The 24046-nt window shown below is 36.0% G+C and overlaps 1 protein-coding gene across 1 annotated transcript in view; it reads right to left on the minus strand.

Moving 5' to 3' along the window:
- Positions 1 to 818: 818 nt before the first annotated feature.
- Positions 819 to 24046, minus strand: part of LOC138317486 (myosin heavy chain, clone 203-like) — an 86825-nt gene continuing 63597 nt past the window's right edge. The window contains exons 6-9 of the mRNA XM_069259184.1: positions 12972 to 13127; positions 11718 to 11857; positions 8020 to 8329; positions 819 to 3297 (exon numbers count right to left, since the gene is read on the minus strand). Coding sequence (XP_069115285.1) covers positions 3089 to 3297; positions 8020 to 8329; positions 11718 to 11857; positions 12972 to 13127 — 815 coding nt within the window. The 3' untranslated portion in view covers positions 819 to 3088. The remainder of the gene's footprint in view (positions 3298 to 8019; positions 8330 to 11717; positions 11858 to 12971; positions 13128 to 24046) is intronic.

Genomic DNA, 24046 nt, shown 5'->3' on the forward strand with positions numbered 1-24046 from the left:
ATTTTATATGATACAAGGTATTAAAGATTGTAAAAACAATGCCTCACCTATTAAAGTGGATTATCTAAGGCTAATTAAAGTGTTAAGTTATGATCACATTGTCTTGTTTCCATTTGCCGTGAGAATTCAATGGCGACAGACTGAGAGCATGGCTTTCTACTGACAGCAAGCGATGTATACCCTGTGCACCTCGTAATATAAATGGACAGCCACAATCAGTGACTTTGGCCGGGTCAATCTAGTTTACCTGTATTTTTTTAGGGAAGAGAGGCTGTAGAGAAAGTCTGTAGGGAGTGTGTGTGTGTATACACAAACATACGTATACCCCAGCTGCAGGCCGTGTGCAAAAAAGTCAAAACACACGTGGGATTTATAAGATGTCCTAAACTGACCTATATTTTAGGACTATTTAATAAGTGGTTTGCAATTTTATTACTGCAGAATTAACAAGCTACAAGGTTAGTGACATATTCAAACCGTAATTGATAAATATAATTAGCCATTAGCTTTGCACATGAAACCTTACGTAGGGCCCAGCTGAAGGCCGTGTGCAAAAAGTCAAAACACACGTGGGATTTATAAGATGCCTAAACTGACCTATATTTAGGACTTTAATAAGTGGTTTGCAATTTTATATTACTGCTGAATTAACAAGCTACAAGGTTAGTGACATATTCAACCGTATTTATAAATATTATTAGCCATCAGCTTGGATCTGGTACCGTACAGGGTCATGATTTTGATCCATTATTTTGATCACATACATGTACATGTATGCTGATTTAGTTTAAATTTACCGGTTTTAATATGTTATTTCTAATCATTTTGATCACACACATGTATGCTGATTTAGCTTATGAACCATCATTTTGATCTGATATATTTATGCTGATTTAGTTTATAAACCATCATTTTGATCACATACATGTACATGTATGCTGATTTAGTTTAAATTTAACATCATTTTGATCACATATAGGTATGCTGATTTAGCTTATGGACTATCATTTTAATCACATACAATATCATGTATGTTGACCATCATTTTAATCACATACATGTATTTGTATGCTGATTTAGCTTATGAACAATCATTTTGACCACATACATACACATGTATGCCGATATAGTTTATAAACCATCATTTTGATCACATACATGTATGCTGATTTAGTTTAAGAACCATCATTTTGATCACATACATGTACATGTATGCTGATTTAGTTTTAGTTTATAAACCATCATTTTGATCACATACATGTACATGTATGCTGATTTAGTTTAAATTTACCATCATTTTGATCACATATAGGTATGCTGATTTAGCTTATGGACTATCATTTTAATCACATACAATATAATGTATGTTGACCATCATTTTAATCACATACATACATGTAGCTTGATTTAGCTAATGAAATGCTAAAAAACTACTTTGTCAATCACCACTATACTATTACAAGTGTATGGTATATAAAATGCACAACCAAAACATGAAATAATACCTTATCTTTCTAATCATCAAAATAATTCAGGAATCTCATTAACGTCACCATGACTTACATTTCGGTTTATTCGCACTAGAATTGATATAACTGATATTCTGAATATCAGTTATATCAATTCTAGTGCGAATGTTTACTCACGTTTTTAATGTTAAATAGGCCTATCTGTATTTGATGGATGTCACGTAATGGCCACCATGGGAAATTGTAATAGATGATCCGGATTTTATAGAATTTCCGGATTTCCTAATAACCACGTTTTTAAAAATGGAAAAAGTATTATTTTTTTAGAATTTCTGTGTGAATTTATTTTAAGAAAAAAAATATATATTAATAATAAAAAATTATCAGTAGTAACTGAATTTAAATAAATAAAATTAAAAAGAAATTTACTTTTTTTCTCTCTCAGATTAAATTACATTTTGAATATTACTGTAACGATTCTGGTTTTTTTTTTATTAATTTAGTGCTTGTAAATTTAAGAACTTTATCTAAGTTAATTATCCGTTATTGTGAAAGATTATTAAAAAGCCCAGTCTAATATTTCGAACAATAAAACTGCTCCAGAACTGGGTGTATATAGGGATGTGACTACTTTTGCAAAACCACACATTCCTTTATTTCAGTAAAATTCAATATGAATGCAGAATTTCATCATAAAAAAACATATATTTTATTTATTCATATATGTCGCGCGTATACCTCCCTCTTTTGAGACCAAAATCCCTTAAAATGGTTATCAATCTCCCTTTCCACCCCTAGAAAAATATGGCATGTATGTATTCATGAACATACAAATAAAGCCGCAACAATAGTGCAATAATTCTTCATATACAAATGCAAATATCACATAAAATCCACAATAATGTCTCCCAAGCTATAACGGATATTATGCATGGCTTTGTCTAGGTATTTAATAGTCGTTTCTAGAACAAATTATTTTGTGAACGGGTCACACACAAAAATACATAAAAATATATGCGATATAGGACAGTGATACACGATAGAAACAAATGGTCAAATCGAGCTAGGTAGTGTACATGTAATGTCCCCATTTTCTTGGCGCTGACTTCAAAAAAATTACGACGTCAAAAATGCAATGTTTACAAATAAAACACTTTCTTATTGATTATTGGAAACCAATTCCTTTTCGTGAATATACAAATAATACCAGTATTCATATCACCAAAACCGTTTCAATTTTCTAACTCATATATGGGTTATAATTGTTAGTAATGTTATATAGTGAATAATTTCGGAACCAAGCCAAAAGGTAAATACAGCGAGAAATTTGAATAATCGGAGTTCGAATCATAGAGGTTTGATTTTATAATTATGCATTGGAAAAGACAAAAATATTTCAGAACCACATGCAAAAATTAATTAAATCACCAATATATTTTTTAATTTTAAAATATCTGGAAAAAACCCCAAATCTTCACAATAAATAGCCTATCTTCCGTAGAAGTCATGGCTTTTTAACTTATTATATCAATACATCTTAGTATTTTGTTAACACAATGTTTCTGAAATCATTTGGTCCTGTTCCATACCACCTCGTTCTGACACTTTGTGCTGATACACTATTTCTGAAGGGTCCTTATAAAACATTTAGCTAGGTGGGTACGTTGGAACACAGTAAACTCATCATATGTTGTCAGTACACGTTGTTTCTCGTTAAGGACGGACAGCTCGGGATGTGTGACGATGGAGTGTAGACGTTCATTATACAGATGATCACGGTCTAGGTTCTGAGACCCTTTGTCCTTCACATACACCACAAACACATCACCTGTGTAAATCAAAATAACTACATCAAAATGTAATTCTTCTGTCATTTTTCAATAAGTATCTACTTCTATGAGACCACAAATATATCAGCTATTGAAAAATGTAGATAACTATAATATAATCATACCATAATACCGTTGATACTTTTGTAAACATGCTCGTTTTAGCAAGGTCAAATTTTAGCACAAATGCGAAAAATGTAAATATGATCTATCACGGATACAAATTGGCATTAGGTGGTTAAATACCAGAAAAACAGTCTTTTACAAAATTTAGCCTAGTACATGAATGAGCGCCTAAAATACAATGCAAAAAATTCTAAAATAAAACTATTGCTAAAGTAAGTATGTTTACTGAACTTCTTTGACCCACAATTATACCATATATATGATGGCCGACAAGAGCCTGGCAAAAAGATATGAAAAAACTGTAACGCTTTTTATCATGGTACAGTTTTTTCACATGTTTGTGTACCATGAATGGTACAAAAACATATGAAAGCATGGTACACAAAGATGTGAAAGCAGTGTTTATGTGAGCAGTCACTTTCATATCTTTCTGTACCAAAACAGCGGCCGAAAACAGCCATGGTACAGAAACATGTAAAAGACGAGAGACTCAAAGGTTACCGAGTTTGACAAATGACTTCCCGATTTAGTTGTCAACAGTTAAATTGTATACAGCTTCACGGGAAAATACCATAAAACAATTAAACAAATACTTTAATGTTGGAAACCATGTTTCATTTATTTATCTATATAATAGGAATGCCCACATCTTACAGGTTTTATTTAACAATCGTAGGCCCTAAGTTACACCCGAAAAATAGCAATATAGTTTTGTTTCTGTTTGTCCTCAGATGTGCTTAACGACATTTTACGCTTGTTGTGACGCCCTAATCAAACCGCTGCTATTCGGGGTCAGCTTTGGTCATGGTGTTTGATAACAGCATTTCAATGCTCCTTTCACATCTTTGTGTACCACTGATGGGACAAAAAGATGTGAAAGCTCAGACCCTTTCATATGTTTTTGTACCACGCTTTCACATGTTTTTGTACCACCGATGGTACAGAAAGATGTGAAAGGTAAATCGTTTCACATGTTTATGTACCATGCTTTCACATCTTTTTGTACCATCAGTGGTACACAAACATGTGAAAAGAAATTAGCTTTCACACCTTTTTGCCGTCTCATTTCGGCTATTGCAGGTACATAAAACATGTGAATGTAATCTGAATTTTCTCGAGGTGTTTATTATCTTTCTGTACTGCATTTTCACATGTTTTTGTACCATATCGTGGTACAAAAAGATGTGAAAAAACTGTACCGACCCGAAAAATAACAACACTTTGTCAGGACCATATCAGGATCATTTCATGCAAGTTTCAGCCAAATCGCACCGGTAGAACATGAGAAGAAGTTCAAAATGTGTTTTCAAGATGGCGGATGTGGCAGCCATCTTGGATTTCAGATTGACCCGAAAAATAACAACACTTTGTCAGGACCATGTCAGGATCATTTCATGCAAGAATCTGCCAAATTGCACGGTAGATCTTGAGAAGAAGTTCAAAATGTGTTTTCAAGATGGCGGCTGTGGCGGCCATCTTGGATTACGGAACGACTCAAAGAATAACAACACTTTGTCGGTACCATCTGCGGATCATTTCATGCAAGTTTCAGCCAAATCGCACCAGTACAACTTGAGAAGAAGTTCGAAATGTGTTTTCAAGATGGCGGCTGTGGCGGCCATCTTGGATTACGGATCGACCCGAAAAATAACAACACTTTGTCGGGACCATGTCAGGATCATTTCATGTAAGTTTCAGCTAAATCGCACAGGTAGAACTTGAGAAGAAGTTCAAAATGTGAAAAGTTAACGCACGGCGCACGGCGATAGACGAAACATGACAACTATAGGTCATCCGACCCTTTGGGTCAGATGACCTAAAAAAAATAATCAGTGCTTTTAAATTTTATGCTATCTTTTTTCCAGGTTAAATATAAAATAATTATTTCTCTAAATCTGTGGATAAAATTTAGAACTTAGAATTTAAAACTAGAGTATATATGATAATTCATGAATCATAGTAATGTTCTGCGAAGTCACGAAAAAAAAATTATCTTGCGAAAATATGGCTTTGTGGTAATATGATTTGTACAGTTCATATACTTTACCCGTCAATTTCTGAAAATAAACATTACCTTCACCAAAACTACACCGGAAATTATCACTGATAAATATAATTTATCAACAAGAGGCCCAGAGGGCCTGTATCAGTCACCTGTTTGTTTTAGTAATTATCACAAAGACTCTTGCAATTAGAAAAAATAGCAAAATTGATTCTAAAATTTGTTCAATTTTAAACACAACTATATAATGATGCTATAGATACCATACAATTATGTTATCTAATACATAGGCTCAGAGAGGAATCCGATGTAATTTATATGAAAAAAAAGTAGCCTAATTGACCTTTTTGGCCCCGCCTCTAAGGCCCAGGGGGTCAGCCCTATCATTTGTACAATTTCAAATCCCCACCCTATAAGGATGCTACCATTGCATTATGAGTGCTCTCCCATGCTTAGTTGCAGAGAAGAAGTCGTTTATATGGAAATAGTCAAATTGAACACTTTTGATCCCCCCCTCAGACCCCCGGAGGGTTAGCACTATCATTTGCACAATTTTGAATCCCCACCCTATGAGGAAGGTACCATTGCATTATGGTGCTATCCCATGCTTAGTTGCAGAGAAGTTGTTTATATGGAAATAGCAAAATTGACCCCTTTTGACCCCGCCCCTCAGGCCCCCAGGGGGTCAGCTCCATCATTTGTACAATTTTGAATCCCCAACCTATAAGGATGCTACCATTGCATTATGAGCGCTATCCCATATTTAGTTTCAGAGAAGAAGTCGTTTATATGGAGATAGCCAAATTGACCCCTTTTGACCCTGACCCTTAGGCCCCCAGGGGGTCAGCCCCATCATTTCTACAATTTTGAATCCCCACCCTATAAGGATGCTACCATTGCATTATGAGCGCTATCCAATGCTTAGTTTCAGAGAAGAAGTCGTTTATATGGAGATAGCCAAATTGACCCCTTTTGACCCTGCCCCTCAGGCCCCCAGGGGGTCAGCCCCATCATTTGTACAATTGTGAATCCCCACCCTATAAAGATCCTACCAGTGCATAATGGGTGCTATCTGATGCGTAGTTTCAGAGAAGAAGTTGTTTATATGGAAATAGTCAAATTGACCCCTTTTGACCCCGCCCCTCAGGCCCCCAGGGGGTCAGCCCTATCATTTGTACAATTTCTAATCCCAACCCTATAAGGATGCTGCTATTGCATAATGGTGCTATCCCATGCTTAGGTTTCAGAAAAAGAAGTCGTTTATATGGAAATAGCCAAATTGATCCCTTTTGACCGAGCCCCTCAGTCCCCCAGGGGGTCAGCTCCAACATTTGTACAATTTTGAACCCCCACCCTATAAGGATGCTACCATTGCATTATGAGCGCTATCCTATGCTTAGTTTCAGAGAAGAAGTCGTTTATATGGAGATAGCCAAATTGACCCCTTTTGGCTCCACCCCTCAGGCCCCTGGAGGGGTCAGCCCCATCATTTGTAGAATTTTCAGTTACTAGCCCATAAAGATGCTACCAGTCAAATTTTGTTTAAATCTGAGCAACGGTTATGGAGAAGTTGATTGTTGACGGACAAGGGAGGACAGACGACAGACGCTCATCTTCAGACCAGGTGTGATAATAACAGCTATTACTTCTGACATTTTGTTTTATTTCCACAACAAATGCATTTACTGAACAAAAGGCCCAGAGGGCCTGTATCGCTCACCTGGTTTGTAATGCCAAGTAATGTTCTGGATATAGGTTCATTGTTTCTTTTTTGAAGGAATTTGAATATTTACCTCTAATTCCCCTATTGGGCCCCACCCCTCCTGCCCCCAGGGGGTCCGAGCCAAAAATTATACAAGTTCTGTTCCCCTTCTCCCAATGATGTTTGTGGCCAAATTTGGTCACAATCCATGCAGAACTCTAGGACAAGTAGCGATTTATAAAGTTTACCTCAAATTCCCCTATTGGGCCCCGCCCCTCCTGCCCCCGGGGGCTCAGAGCAAAAATTTTTACAAGTTCTATTCCCCTTCCCCCAAGTATGTTTGTGGCCAAATTAGGTTACAATCCATGCAGAACTCTAGGACAAGTAGCCATTTATTGGGTTTACCGCTATTTCCCCTATTGGGCCCTGCCCCTCCTGCCCCAGGAGCTCAGAGCAAAAATTTATACAAGTTCTATTCCCCTTCCCCCAAGGATGTTTGTGGCCAAATTTGGTCACAATCCATGTAGAACTCTAGGACAAGTAACCATTTATAGGATTTACCTTTATTTCCCCTATTTGGGCCCCACCCCTTCTGCCCCCGTGGGTTCAGAGCCAAAATTTATACAAGTTCTGTTTCCCTTCCCCTAAGGATGTTTGTGGCCAAATTTGGTTACAATCCATGCAGAACTCTATGACTAGTAGCGATTTAAAGGAAATGTTGACGGACAGATGGACGACGGACGCGGCGCCATGACATAAGCTCATCGGCACGTCAGGCCAGGTGAGCTAAAATTTGAAAAGAAATGTATCAATTTTTCAGAGGAAATTTTGTTGAACCAACTTTTGACGACTAACCATACCGGTATACAAGACACTGAAAGGTATACTGACCACCCATTTTCCGAGCTCCCTGGACAGTGGTCATTCTGAGATCTCCTATCTCTCGCTCTGGATGCTCAAGAATTATGTCTCGTTCATTGAAGTCCACAAAAACTAGGTAGATTTTAGACCGAGGTAAATCAGGGATGTTTTCATGAAGAGAGACAAGGGAGCTAACTCTGTTTACTTTTCTGAGCTCGCTGCCAGAACAGGCTGATTCAACAAGACGCATATGGAGGGCTTTGGTCTCCAAGTAGAAACTGACAACACAGATCTGGTTAGTTAGGGTAGAGGGATGTATCCTGTCCAGTACTGAAACAGGCTGAAAAAAAGAATGAACATGTAGTATTTTCCTAATGTTTCTTTACCCTAATATATATTTTTCTTAAATTTGAAAATGGCGAAAAAACCAGCCTCTATCGTCACAATACATTAACGTTATGTTTTGATTTGGAATATGTAGTCCCTTAAAGGCCCACTACTTTTCCAAAATGTTTTTTTAATTTATTCAATGGAAATCTAAAACGAGATTTGGAAGTGTCGGAAGAGTAATTAGCTTACTGTTAATACTACATGTATCATCACATTTTGAACAATTTAATTAGAATAAATCAAAGTTAATTTTAATAATTTGGGTCGTCTATTTCCTGCCGGTCGTCCTAATTGCCATGCGTTAGATGATTCCCACTGCGCCAGAAAATAATATCGACAGGGGTTTTATTTTCTCTAAATTTGCTGATTAATCCTTGTTCGCAAAATTTAATACCTTGTAAAAATTTGTGAATTCCGCTTTCAAATGTTACAAAGATGATTCGTGAAAAAAATATCCTACGAACATGTATCAAACAGTAAATTGTGAAAATTGACATGAAATATACAGTACATGTATTAGGCCATGGGCTAGGAGGTTCCCACATGCAATGTATTAGGCCATGGGCAAGGAGGTTCCCACATGCAACAACCCCCCCCCCCCCTTCCCCAACCTCTGAACTTCACAAAAATTGTTAACATTTTGATTTGTGATCAGTAGGTCATAAGGTTCAGAAAAATATTGGTTCGGGGGTTTGGGGGTGGGGGACCCTCCTAGCCCATAGCCTATATACCTTTTGGGTTTAATGCAATTTTTGTGGACTTCCTTATGGAAAATAGCCATAGTGAATCTTAAGACGCTATTGTTCCATTCAATTCTGGCTTATTTATGTTCACCAGATTGGAAAACTGACGGGTGATTATCGTAAATTATGACAAGTTTTCTTTAGGGTTAATACCAATCCTTAGGATGAAGTTTATGTAACATTCAACAAGGAAGTGTCACCTAATCATACAATTACCCATGTCAAACTGAACTGCTAATATAAGCAGTTATTAGGCAGTTTTGTAGTAGTCCCACAATTTTTAGGCAGTTATTAGGCAGTTCTCAGCAGTCCAGTTTTAAGCAGTCACTGAAAACTGCTAATATATACCAGATACAAGATTTGAAACTGCTTGTTGAACTGCTAGCTTCATTTGTAAGCAGTCAATGACTGCTTATCATACAATGAAACTGCTTGTCAGTGACTGCTTATAGGCCTTAGCAGTTTACCAGAGCAGCGTTCACATATCAAATGGAAAAAGGCAAGAAATTTCATGGCAAAATAAAACTTACATAGTGAAGTTATCTTGTAACTTGTTATTAAGTGCAAAAGGGAAGATGTGCATGAATTAAGATACATCATTAAATTGTAAATTTAATATGTATGATTAATTCCTACAGCAAGAAAAACTTTTTTTTACATTTCAAAGCTGAATAAAGGTGATCAGTTTAATCAACATTGTTCTATACATGTATTCATAAAATATCAAAGTCCTATTACAATTTCTCAAATTATTGATAAATACCGGGTATGTGCCAATAATAGTATTTTGTACACATATAAACATACATGTGCATTGTATATACGGGTACAGTCCCTTATCTCTACATAATTTGGGCCATTTGGAGAATATTTTGGACATCTAAATAAGTGAGGTGTAGTTTTCAACATGCATTTATACATACAGTTAAAGTGTTTGTATAAAGGGCATTGTGTATAGCCAGGAATAGAAATGGTAAAACGTTTCAGTTTTGGATGTATGCATTCTCATGTTGTACTGGATTATAACCCTATAGTTTTGCTGTAAACCCCCAAAGTACAAGGTGAGATGCATGAGCTTACAATCTATATGCATATATATAAATAAAAGCTTATAATCAGGAAGTATGCATTTCAATTTTGAAACTTATGTTAACTACTTGTAATTTTCTTTAATTGATTAAATTCAAATTCAATTTCCATTTAACTCTTATACACCCCCAGTATAATATAGATGATGGGTTTTTTTCAAATATTTTTATGACAAAATAAACATTATAATTCATGTGTATAACTTGGATTGTTTTATATTATTCAATCTTTTATTTTCTGAATTTCTGAAAAATGAATACTGTAAATGCATAATGCAAGGAAGGCATGTTATTTTTTAAAAACTGCAGTCTTTGTCTTAGAGTTAGGGTAACTTGTCTATGTGTATTTTCCACCATATTATAGTATTTTCATGGTTTTGCTCCATATTTGGATTATTTTTAGCAGTTTTGTGAGCTATTTATAGATATTAAGCAGTTTTGATTCACACATTAAGCAGTCGCTTGTGCCATATTTGGACATTTTAGGCAGTTCATTTTAAAACAGACTGCCTAAGAACTGCCTAATAACTGCCTAAAACTGCTAAGGAACTGCTAACTGACTGCTAGTGGACTGTGAAGGTTAAGGGACTGCTAATTTTTCCAATGGATTGCTAAGGGTTAACAGTCCCAGCCAGTTGCATTATGAAGGCTAAATAACTGCTAAAAGAACTGCTTATTCAGTAAACTGTGAAGGCTTAAAAACTGCTAAAGAACTGCCTTCCACTTTGACATGGGTATACATAGAGATTGCAGGCAACTCCGCCATTTTTATGATCGGCAGATGTACCTCTGTATATGCTTAGGGGTTTTAGATAAACTCTTAAATAGTTAAATACAACAGAATAACTTTAATATGTTATAAAAGTTCAGTAATTTATAGATGGTTTGAGTACGTTTTTGGATAGAAAAAATAATATTTGAACATACATATTTATAAAACAAAATGCACTTCCGGTTTTGAAATTGCTTATTTTCATGCTTTCAAAAATCATAATAAAAATAACATCAATCGGGAAAACTGATCACATCAAACCATGATATAAATGTTTAAACTTTGTGTTGATGCTAAAATATCATGTTTTAAAGAATACACTTAAAAAGAAGTTAGCTAAGGGAAAATGCCTATAAACCGGAGGTCCCTCTGCCTGTCAATAAAGACAAGGAAGGAGTTGCCAATCTCTATTTATATACATTTCTGGATATATATCTATTTGAATATATCCAAAATTTACACTTTTACACCATGATATGACATACCCGACTGTGCTGTGCGTGAAAAATAGAACAAAGAATAATAAAATATCAATTTTGCTTCTACGCATTGGTGAAACACTCTACTGTTTTTTTGACAACTTGTATATATTTGAAATTGAACACCGAGAAAATATCACATGTATGCTCCCCTGAACGACTTCACATATGTCAAAAAGCATTTTCAAGAGCGTAAATAGCTTTGCCTGGTTTGTACCATTATCGCCGGTGATCCTAGAATTCTATCCAAACTTACCCTGTGTGATTTATTTGCTGATTCAGTTGTTGATGTCTGACCTCTTTGACTAAAGCCTTGTCTAACATGGACCGTGGGAGTCTGGCTGTAGCTATACAATGTCCAACAGGCCAGGAAGAAGGTAACAATCAGCTGGAGATCTGTAGGATATACATAAGTATACAATAAAAACTTTATTTATTTTACATTGATTGAACTTATACAAATCACTTTGATAGTCTTGTTGAAGGGGCGTGAGGTGTCTATGAGTGGGAGAAAATTTAAACCAGTGCACAACGCACACAGACGGTAAAACAGCTGGAGATTTGTAGGACAGACATAAGTAGGGATCAGGACACAGACAGAAGGTAAAACAGCTGGAGATCTGTAGGACAGACATAAGTAGGGATCAGGACACAGACAGAAGGTCAAACAGCTGGAGATCTGTAGGACAGACATAAGTAGGAATCAGGACACAGACAGAAGGTAAAACAGCTGGAGATCTGTAGGACAGACATAAGTAGGGATCAGGACACAGACAGAAGGTCAAACAGCTGGAGATCTGTAGGACAGACATAAGTAGGAATCAGGACACAGACAGAAGGTAAAACAGCTGGAGATCTGTAGGACAGACATAAGTAGGGATCAGGACACAGACAGAAGGTAAAACAGCTGGAGATCTGTAGGACAGACATAAGTAGGGATCAGGACACAGACAGAAGGTAAAACAGCTGGAGATCTGTAGGACAGACATAAGTAGGGATCAGGACACAGACAGAAGGTAAAACAGCTGGAGATCTGTAGGACAGACATAAGTAGGGATCAGGACAAAGACAGAAGGTAAAACAGCTGGAGATCTGTAGGACAGACATAAGTAGGGATCAGGACACAGACAGAAGGTAAAAACAGTTGGAGATCTGTAGTATAAAAAGTATAAAATATATGAATTAACTAATCATAATGTGAGAAAATATATACAATTAACATCTTTGTCATGGAAATCACAACAAAATAAACCATGACCTTTGAACGTATATTTTACCTTTATGCAAAATAAGAGGGTTTTTTTTCCTTTAATCATAAACTTGATATTAACGGAAAATAAAATCCATCAGAGTAACCTTTGTTGAGTTTTAAACCTTATTTTTAAACCCAATTCATAAAGTTAGTTGAAAAAATATCAGTACATCGTTCACAACAAAACAAATAACCTTTATATTCAAATGACCTTGATTGACATTGTACAATCCTTAACAGTGAGTGCCCTCCACTTACATATCAATGTATTGGTAGATTTTGATGACATTTCCAGGCTGTCTATCCGGTTTTTACTCTCTGGAAGATTTTTCCAGGAATATTCACCAAGATTACTCAAATGGTTCTGCATATCTTCCGTAGTTGCCTTAAGTTTGGTGACATCTTCAGTCAAAGCTACAACAAACAGCAATGAATTTATCTTCAATCATGATTCAGTGTCCACAAAAAACCCTATATACCAATTTTCATTGAAATTGGACAAAATTAAAATTTTAATCCTTTTAGTGAGTCAAGGTAAAGGGGTCATGGTGGCCATCTTAGATCTACTAGTTAAAAAATAAACCCTTATAGCATATCTAAAGACTATCAGATATCACCATGTGAAGTTTCAAAACAATCGAGGAAGTCTCCGAAAACCAAATCGTGGATGGACTGATGGACTGACACCATGATTACTATGGGTCCAACATCTAAAATACAGTGCCCTTATACAGTAAACCTAATTTTGAATAGAATTGTAGAACAGTGTAAAAATAGGTACACAGACATTCCCTATAGACTTAAAATTCTCCATAGAAAAGCATCACAGAAGTTAAGGGAACAACCTTCAGATAAGGAACTTTCCTTAAATTTGCAATAATTTCCTATGGAGAATCTAGAATTAAGGAGTTTCAATAAAGTTAAGAAATGTTCTTGGAAATAAGGACAAAGTTTTGCAAAACCTTAAATCAGATACCATAACCATTCAACAATCTTAAATACATTGTACTTACTTTCTGATATAGTAACTTTTTGGTCTAAATTCTTCACTCTTTGTTCCAAATTCGGGACTGAGTCTTCTAAAGTTTTCACTTTTGGTGATAATTTTTTAACAGTATCATCTAAAACAGGTACCCTTGGCTTTATCCATGAAACCGTGTCATCTAAATTTTTAACTGTTGGCTTCAGACTAACAACTGTTACCTGCAAAGAATTCACTTTAGGTTCCATATCAGAAACAGTGTGTTCCATTTTCTTAACTGTTGGCTCTAACTGCTCACGGACCTTTTCATCTGTCTGTTTAACACTTGGTAATAGAATACTAACTTGATCTTCTAGTGTTTGTACCTTTGGACTCAAGATACTAACCGACCCAACCAATCCTTCAACTTTTGTCTCCAAAGGAAAAACTGTCTTCTCTAAGGTTTCAACTATTGGTTTCATTTCAAGGACAGTTGTTTCCATATGTTCAACCTGTGGTTTTAAATCTGTAACTTTTCCATCAATTTCTGTGGCCATTGCTTTCAATTCCTTTAATGTTCTATCCATGTCTTTTACTTGTGGATCCAAGATGTCAGCTGTTTTCGTCACATTTTTAAGTGTTGATTCTAGATCTTCAGTTTTATTTTCTAGTAATTCAACTGTCTCTTGCAACTTCTCAATGTCTTTGTCAATTAATATTCTTTTTTCCAGTTCTTCAATCCTTAATGTGAGTTGCCTATTGGATTCACTACTGTTATCATAAACATAGTACCTGAAAAATCAATGAAATTTTTTAAAACTAAACTAAATGAAAATTGCTGAAATAAAAAAAAAGCCAAAAGGACTTGTACAACTCACATTACCTTTGTAAATGGATTAATAATAATATTGCAAATTGATTTGGCCTACTTTGTGCTATAATTCTAGGAAAGGCTGAATCAAATTTGTTTCTATTAAGCACCCCTTATTTTTTCAATTAATTAAGCACCCTGGGCAATGCCAATAATTAGGTCAAATACAGTACATGTATATCATTTTATTGTTTAATGAATATTTTTTGACTTTACAAAGTTTGCCTAATCAGTAAATATCCAGTGACATCAATATATCAGCTATATATTAAAAGGGAGTTCTCAAATAGCTGACCTATTCTGCTATACATTTATAAATACAAATTATATTTAGTGTAAGACTAATTTATACTATCATGTATTTTAAGTATAAACCTTTATTTTAATGATATCTTTAGAACAAGTATTTTTATCAAGGCTAAAAAACATAAATTCTAATAAAATAAACACATACACAAATCATTTTTTCCACATAGTTTTCCCACATACATTCGTTTTGACAAAGAACATATGCTTTTGGTCCTTTCAGAGATGAAGACAATATTTGAAATTCAACAAATTCACAAAATCACTAATCACAAAATAACTGCTTTTAAGATTTCAACCATTTGCGGTTGGGAGAGCAAAAAGGTTACAAAATCTACATAATCTTTTTAAGTCAAAAACTTGAAAAATCCATATCGTAACTTTATTCTGTTTTGAAAAAGTAACAGACCAGGGGTCCATGGGCCTAAACAGTCATCTTATTGACACAGTACAGTGCAGTCAAAGTATACAGTAGGGAAAACAACTTTGAATCAATACAAAAGGAATCATATAAACTGAAAATGTTTACCTTTTCTTCAACTAACAATCATGTAATTACTACAAATTCTCCAGTAGTTGCAAGTTTCTGCTATATTTGACAGCTTTGATCTTGAATGAAGGTCAAGGTCAATCATTTAAATAAACTTAGTAGCCAATAATCAGATCTCTAGGCCTCTTAATATTTCACAATAAACCATTTAAAAGACTTTAGCCATTTGGACCCCTATGACCTTGAATGAAGGTCAAGGTCATTTGTTCAAACAAAATTGGTAGGCCTTCATCCCAGCATATCCCAGACTCAATACCAGGTCTCTAGGCCTCTTATTTATTCACAAGATATTGTTTAAAAATTTTCGCCTATATAACCCCCATGACCTTAAATGATGGTCAAGGTCATCAATTTGTACAAACTTGGTCATGCCAACTTGTCACAGGCTAAATATAAGTACCCTTGGCTTTTCTGTTATTGAGAAGAATTTGTTTGAATGAAAAGTTCACGCACGACAGACAGCCCACGATGAAGGATGATACATGATGACAATAGGTCCTCCTTCGGGTCATGGAGATGACCTAAAATTTCTAATAAGCAGCTCAATTAAAGAGAAGAAGACATTTGGTTAAATATTGTTGGCAGTCAAGAACAGACAAGTACAAATGGGCAACAGAAGGAAGATGGGACTAATCAAAGCCATCCAAGATTGAAGTCATGGTAAAAGTTAATACTTTTATTAAAATAATACAGCATAACGATATGAAGTAGAACTGGTAATAACTTACAATGATCCAAAAGCTATAAGTAGCAGTAGGAACTGTAGCAGGATAAAGAGACTAACAGGATCCTTCATCTTTCTCCATATTGTGTTATCACCATGAGGCACCTCCCTTCCTACAGGCCGAGTTGTCGTCCTTTCATCCTCTCTAGATCTATTTGACGTCCACCTTTTATTTGCATCCTCCTCTTTGTATTCTTCTTCTTCAGATTCTATGTAACTTGATGTTGGCACATGACCTGGATCTCCTTTTGCTGTTTTATAAAATAAAAAAAAAATGATTATAAAAGGAGTCTTACTCTATTATTTTTTAATAGCATCAATAATCACAACAAAGGCCACTGATTAATTCAGAAAACAAACGTTTGACATATATACTGTATACCACTCAGGACCTTGTGACTAGAGTGATGAGGACCTGAAGATCATTGGATAAAGTACCCCTAACTGGATGGATAACTCTGAGCTTCAACTGTCCGCTCATTACAATACTTACAATGTATAGGTTTTAGTTTTACAAAGTCAAATGATACATTGCAGCTAGACTGAATTTTCAATTGGCAGTATTGCCAAAAATCATGATGTTTACCTCTACAAACTAGTATACATGACCAAACCAAAAAGTCAAATTGTAGTCTACAAGACATTTCACATTTTTACAGTGCAAAGTGACTTGTTTAAGATATGTTTTCATATAAACATACATAGATTATGTGAAACAAGAATTTTACAGCACATTAAATTCTGTATTTTCTTAAAAACAGCTGGAGATCTGTAGGACAGACATAAGTAGGGATCAGGACAAAGACAGAAGTTTAAAACATATGAGATCTGTAGGACAGACATAAGTATGGATCAGGACACAGACAGAAGGTAAACACATTTAAATTCTGTATTTTCTGACAGTTACATGACAGTAAGCATACAACTTTTAAGCACAGACAGAAAAGTTGCTGGAGATTACTGAAGGACAGACAAAGTAGGGTCATAGGATCGTCAACTAACAGGACAGATTAGGATGTAAAAAGTGGAGATATAAGACACAGAATTGTCAGATCAGGATCAAGGTAAGAAAATACATGTAAAAGGAGCTGGGGGATCTGTAGGACAGACAGTTAAATAGATCTGGACACAGACAGAAGGTAAAACAGCTGGAGATTGGTAGGACAGACATAATTTATGCCGGAGATCAGGACGAGACAGAAGGTAAAACAGCTGGAGATCTGTAGGACAGACATAAGTAGGGATCAGGAATCAGACAGAAGGTAAAACAGCTGGAGATGTGTGTGCTACAGATTAAGTAGGGATCCGACATTGAATAGAAACACAGCTGGGTAGGGACAAAGGATAGTTTCGGAAAGGTAAGTGGGCCTTTAACACAAAGAATCGGAAAATCTACAAAGATGAAGGTAAACACACAAACATGATTAACAGTTGATATATGTTTTATCTTTGGACATGCCAGCTAATACTATCTGAAATACAGTTTATTATATTGGTTAAACAGCCAGTCAATATTTAAATCATTGTTTGACAATTTTATAAATAGTATGATGTGTGCATTGTCTTGTATGACGATTCACTACTGGAACCCAACAAGTAGTTGTGACATAACAGTACTTGTGATTGTGTGCATATTCTACTACTATGCATCCATATTTACGAAGGTCTGGAGCTGCTGACGAATACTTCATGATGGTGTTGTTTTGTTTATGTGGAAATAATGTGTTTTATGTGATGCAAACAATTAATTTTTTTCCCAAATCACGACTACTGTTCCTTCACGGCTACTGGTAGGGTCCCAAAAGTGTAATCTCTACGTAACGTTTATAATAATTTGTTTTCCTTTTGTTTTTTTCTTACATGAGATTAGAGTTGGGTTTAATACATCTACATACATAGCTGAATATGACTTGAAAATATAAGTCGAAAAGGACACCTAGATTTCGACAAACCTAACATGGGATCTATACGACAAACTTGAGTTTTAACTGTAATTGGTGACCTATTGACTTTTTCTCAATACTCTATGGAAGGAGGTTACTATCAATGATCCAATCCTAGACTATGTCAAATAAAAACTGACCAATCACAGGCTTACACCTGTAAATGTACTACAGAGACTTTTTGAAGTGACTCCTAAACAACTTGTAACATTTTTCGAAAAAAAAATCATGTACCTGGTATATTAATTAACTGGGCCAAATCACCCTTTCTTATCTTATTCACAAAATTGTTGTGAACAGAACATGACAAAACAATAGTAGCTGCATTAATCAGTTAATAATATAACCTATTGTACATGTACATGGTTTTACCTCTTGTCCTTGAATTAGTTTCGCCACCTTTTCTTATCTTATCCCGTGGTGTAACTGTTTTTGACATTTTAAAAATGAAGTTTTATGACTCCTTTTCACCAAAGTGCCTGCTGGTGTATCAGCGACGTCTGAGCGTTAGCCTGCCAGTCAACTTCCAGAAAACTAGGGTTTTCCTACTTTCGCTTTCGGTTTTACAATACAGTCTGAGTCAGACAGACGCTTAAAATTTCAAGTCACTCTGAACGTCTCACATATATTTTAAATACAATGTACATGGAACACCGATACAGCAACTGTCGCTATAAAATGTACATGTACAGATAGAGCGGGATCTATTTACGTGTAGGCCTATACAATATATGCACTGACTGTATACAGTATATAGCTATATATGTACATGTAGGCCTATATGTTTGGGTTGTACGAGTACTCAGATTTTTACATGTAGATAGTATATAATATCTAAATCTCTGTTGAAAGTTGTCCTGTATATTAATTCTTGTTGGAGCAATATCAAATTGTGTGTCCAAAACACAGTAACAAGAGATCCCAAAAGATTATTGGCGCCCACCAAAGAATGATCTATGTCTGACAATGGAAAGATGGATCTTTTCTCTTTTTCAAACATATATTACACATAAAATTTGAGACAGGTCGCTTCAGTACTTTCAGAGAAATAGCAGTTACAAACTTCAAATATCAAAATCGAAGATGGCTCCTTAACAGCCATCTTGTTGATCATTCGGTCCCAAATTGCAATATTGACAACTAGGGCCCTTGGGGAACCTACATGTGAAATTTGAGAATGATCCATTCAATACTTTCTGAGAAATAGCGATAACAAACTTTAGCTATCAAAATCCAAAATGGTTCCTTGGCGGTCATCTTGTTGATCGATCGGTCCCAAATCGCAATATGCACACCTAGGGGAACCTATACATGTGAAATTTGAGAATGATCCATTCAATACTTTCTGAGAAATAGCGATAACAAACTTTAGCTATCAAAATCCAAAATGGTTCCTGGCGGTCATCTTGTTGATCGATCGGTCCCAAATCGCAATATGCACACCTAGGGAACCTATACATGTGAAATTTGAGAATGATCCATTCACTTTCTGAGAAATATCGATATCAAACTTTAACTATCAAAATCCAAGATGGCTGCCTGGCGGCCATCTTGTTCACTAATCTGTCCCAAAAATGCAATATGCACAACTAGGGCCCTAGGGGAACCTACATATGAATTTTGAGATCAGATCCCTTCAGCACTTTCTGAGAAATAGCGATAACAAGAATTGTTTTAACGGACGGACGGACCACGGACCACGGACAAAAAGCGATTTGATGATGGTGGGCTAGAAAACTAAACACAACAGATACATGTATATAAATATATACATGCATACATACATACATGTACATGCATGTACACATGTACAGTTGAGTGTAAGCTAACCTTTACACCATAGTGCACTACATTTAAACAGCATGCAAACTAGCTATATAGTATGCACTGCGTCCAGTTACATGTAGGTGTGACCACTAAAACCCCTATACAGGTAATGGGCAGTGCCATTGGACACGTCGTTCATTCTCCACTAAATGTACAAATTACATTATTAAGTGTCCTCTATCAAAATCGGGACTTAAAAATCATGTTTGTATATCATCTTTGTTTCTTGTGACAAGGGTAATGGTTTAATCTTCGAAAAATAATTTTGGTTCCTCGGACCAATTAAGATTTTTTCATCATCACATATTAAATATGGCCCTCACGAAGAATTACGACTGTCCCCTAAGCGATAATATATTTCATAATCATTTATGAATAAACAAATGAGCAAATATTTCATTTTTTTTCTATCATATTATAGACATTATCGTACGCAATGAGAGTTGACAAATATTGGTACACGAAATGCTTAGATATTTTTATATCACCCATTTTATCGTTGTCACAAAATACATTTGTATGCCATTAGATACGTTACCAACAAATAAAATCATGCATACAATTGATATATTATCAAAAATCCACGGTTTGTTCGTGATAATGAACTTTAATATGTATACTAACTTTTACATTGATGGCATGGACACATCCATTAACAATGAAATGGACAGGTGCGATCTAATCTTGAAAATATGTATGTTACACAACGACATCAACAGATTCGCTACTACTATACACATGATTATATAAGATGCCACTTTCCCACAGAGCTAAAATTCACATCACAGTTTGAAAAGGATATCTAGTACTAAGTGTTACAATGTTTGTGGTTCGGTCGACAAGTCACACGGTGTCATTTAAATGATGAGAAGGGGTTTTTTTTAGTAGTCGGTCTGTACGTTACCGTCAGATACAATGTACGTAATACACATATCGACAGAAACTCTCACGCATATCATAAAACATTCAAATTTAGCTTAACCACGTGGCAAGCGAGAAGATTCGCTGTGTTGCCAGTTTTTGATATTCGAAATAAGGTAAGAGAAGCCTTATACTTTCCTTTTTATATATATCTGTACATAGTAAAACATATTAAAAGACTCTTTCATACGTGGATATGAGGATAGGGATATTCTAGGACCAGAGGGTCACAAAATGTTGTAAAACCCGAGGGCTTGAATATCCCTATCCTTCATATCCAGTTATGAAAGAGTATTTTATTAATTTCATACCTCGACGTTTTAATTGCTGCAATTTTACAACTATAATATCCAGCCATTTTGAAATAAATTTCGAAAAAAATCCACTACTGAGGAGTCAATTTTCCATACATGAAAAAGTAAACGTAGAGCATTTTCAACACAAATTTCAGGAAGGTATCCTTTATTAGTAAACAACTATAAAAAAATGCATTAAAAATTTACCGAGGAAATAGCCAAGTATATATAAATTCTGATAATAATCATGTGATTTCTAACACTATTTTACTCTACTGATAAGCTTTTTATGTAAAAAATTAATCGTTATAAATTTTATAAATCATGTATCAAAATAGTAACGTGATCTAGTACAAAGACAGAAGGTAAAACAGCTGATGATCTGATAGGACAGACATAAGTAGGGATCAGGACACAGTAGAAGTAAAACACTGGAGACATCGAATAAGACAAATAGGGATTCTATAGCGAGATATTGTTAAAATGCTTGTTATGGATTATACGGTAAACAGACATAAAAAAGTAAGGGTAACAGTACATTGGATAGATCAGTTGTCTTTGGTAACGTACCTGTCATATAGGTAAGGACAGTAAGTAGGGATAGGACACAGTACAGAATTTAAAACAGCTGGAGATCTTTAGTACAGACATAAGTAGGGATCAGGAAAATGTAAGTAGCATTAGGTAAAACAGCTGGAGATTTGTAGACAGCCAAAATAAGTAGGGAAATCAAGACATAGACAGAAGGAAGAAAAACAATGGAGTTCCTGTAGCAAAAGAGAAACTGAGGCAGCTATCCTATAGAACACCAGCAGCCGAACGATCGAATAAGAAACAAGAGGAGTATAAAAACAGAAACAAACTCTACTGTGTCAAAGTATCAAGGACACAACAGAGAAAAACAGGAACAGACAGACAGTAGTATCACTGGACACAGACAGAAGGTTAAAACAATGGAGAAATCTTCTGTAGGATAGACGATCAGGACACAGAGAGAAGGTATAAACAAAAGCTGGATGGAGGTCTGTAAGACAGACATATTAAAGTAGGGATCAGGACACAAACAGAAGGTCAAACAGCTGGGAGAATCAGTGGACAGACTACTGACAGAAGGTAAAAACGCTTGGAGATCTGTTCAGGATAGACATAAGATAGGGCTCAGTGGAACAGACATAAGAAGGTAAAATAGCTTGAAGAGGCTGCATGATACAGACATAAGTAGAGATCAGGAACCGGTGGTAGAAGGATAAAACAGCTTGGAAACTCTGTAGTTTACAGACATAAAGTAGGGACAGGACATTAGACAGAGTTTTAAAAACAGCTGGATGATCTGTAGGACAGACATAAGTAGAGATCTTGGACTCTAGACAGAAGGTTAAAACCAGCTGGAGATCGGTAGGACCAGACATAAAAGTAGGGATCTGGTACACAGACAGACAGAAGGTTTTAAATACAGTCTGGAAGATCCTGTAGGACAGACCAATAAGTAGGGATCAGGACACAGACAGAAGGTAAAAACAGCTGGAGATCTGTAGGAACAGACATAAGTAGGGAAATCAGGACCAGACAGAAGGTAAAACAGCTGGAGATCTGTAGGACAGACATAAGTAGGGATCAGGACACAGACAGAAGGTAAAACAGCTGGAGATCTGTAGGACAGACATAAGTAGGGATCAGGACACACAGACAGAAGGTAAAACAGCTGGAGATCTGTAGGACAGTCATACGTAGGTGATCAGGGACATCTCAGGGATCAGAAGGACAAAAAAAAAAAAAATAGGACAGCTTAAGTAGGGATCAGACACAGACAGAAGGTAAAACAGCTGGAGATCTGTAGGACAGACATAAAGTTGGGATCAAGACACTAGGGACAGAAGGTAAAACAGCTGGAGATCTGTAGGACAGACATAAGTAGGGATCAGGGACACAGACAGAAGGTAAAACAGCTGGAGATCTGTAGTTACAGACATAAGTAGGGTTCAGGACACAGATTTAGAAGGTAAAAAAACAGCTGGGAGATCTGTAGGACAGACATAAGTAGGGATCAGGACCACAGTCAGAAAGAGGTTAATAATAGAAACAGCTGGAGATATGTAGTACAGACATAAGTAGGGATCAGGGACCAGTACAGAAGGTATAAAAACAGGTTGGAATCTGTAGGCAGGTATAAGTAGGTATAGGAACACAGCCAGAGGTAAAACAGTGGATATCTGTATAGGAAAAGGACTTAAGTAGGGATCAGGGACACAGGACAGAAGTGTTAAAAATCAACTGGAGATCTGTGGACAGACATAGTAGGGATCAGGGAACAGGCCAGAAGGTAATAACAACTGGAGATCTGTAGGACAGAATAAGTAGGGATCAGGGACACAGACACAGAAGGTTAAAAACAGCTGGAAGATCTGTAGGGACAGACATAAGTACGGAGTCAGGACACATGGGGAGATAGGACAGGTAACAACAGCTGGAGATCTCTGTAGGACAGACTTAAGAAGGGTAATCAGGAAACAGACCAGGAAGGTAAAACAGCTGGAGATCTGTAGGGGACAGGCATAAGTAGGGTTCTAGGACACATGACATGAAGGTAAAACAACTGGAGATCTGTAGGACAGACATAGAGTAGGGATCAGGGACACAGACAGATGGTAAAAACAGCTGGAGATCTGTAGGACAGACATAAGTAGGGATCAGGACACAGACAGAAGGTAAAACAGCTGGAGATCTGTAGGACAGACATAAGTAGGGATCAGGACACAGACAGAAGGTAAAACAGCTGGAGATCTGTAGGACAGATTAAGTAGGGATCAGGACACAGACAGAAGGTAAAACAGCTGGAGATCTGTAGGACAGACATAAGTAGGGATCAGGACACAGACAGAAGGTAAAAACAGCTGGAGATCTGTAGGGACAGACATAAGTAGGGATCAGGACACC

This window comes from Argopecten irradians, chromosome 3 (assembly GCF_041381155.1).
Source record: "Argopecten irradians isolate NY chromosome 3, Ai_NY, whole genome shotgun sequence".
NCBI classification, from domain to species: Eukaryota; Metazoa; Mollusca; class Bivalvia; order Pectinida; family Pectinidae; genus Argopecten; species Argopecten irradians.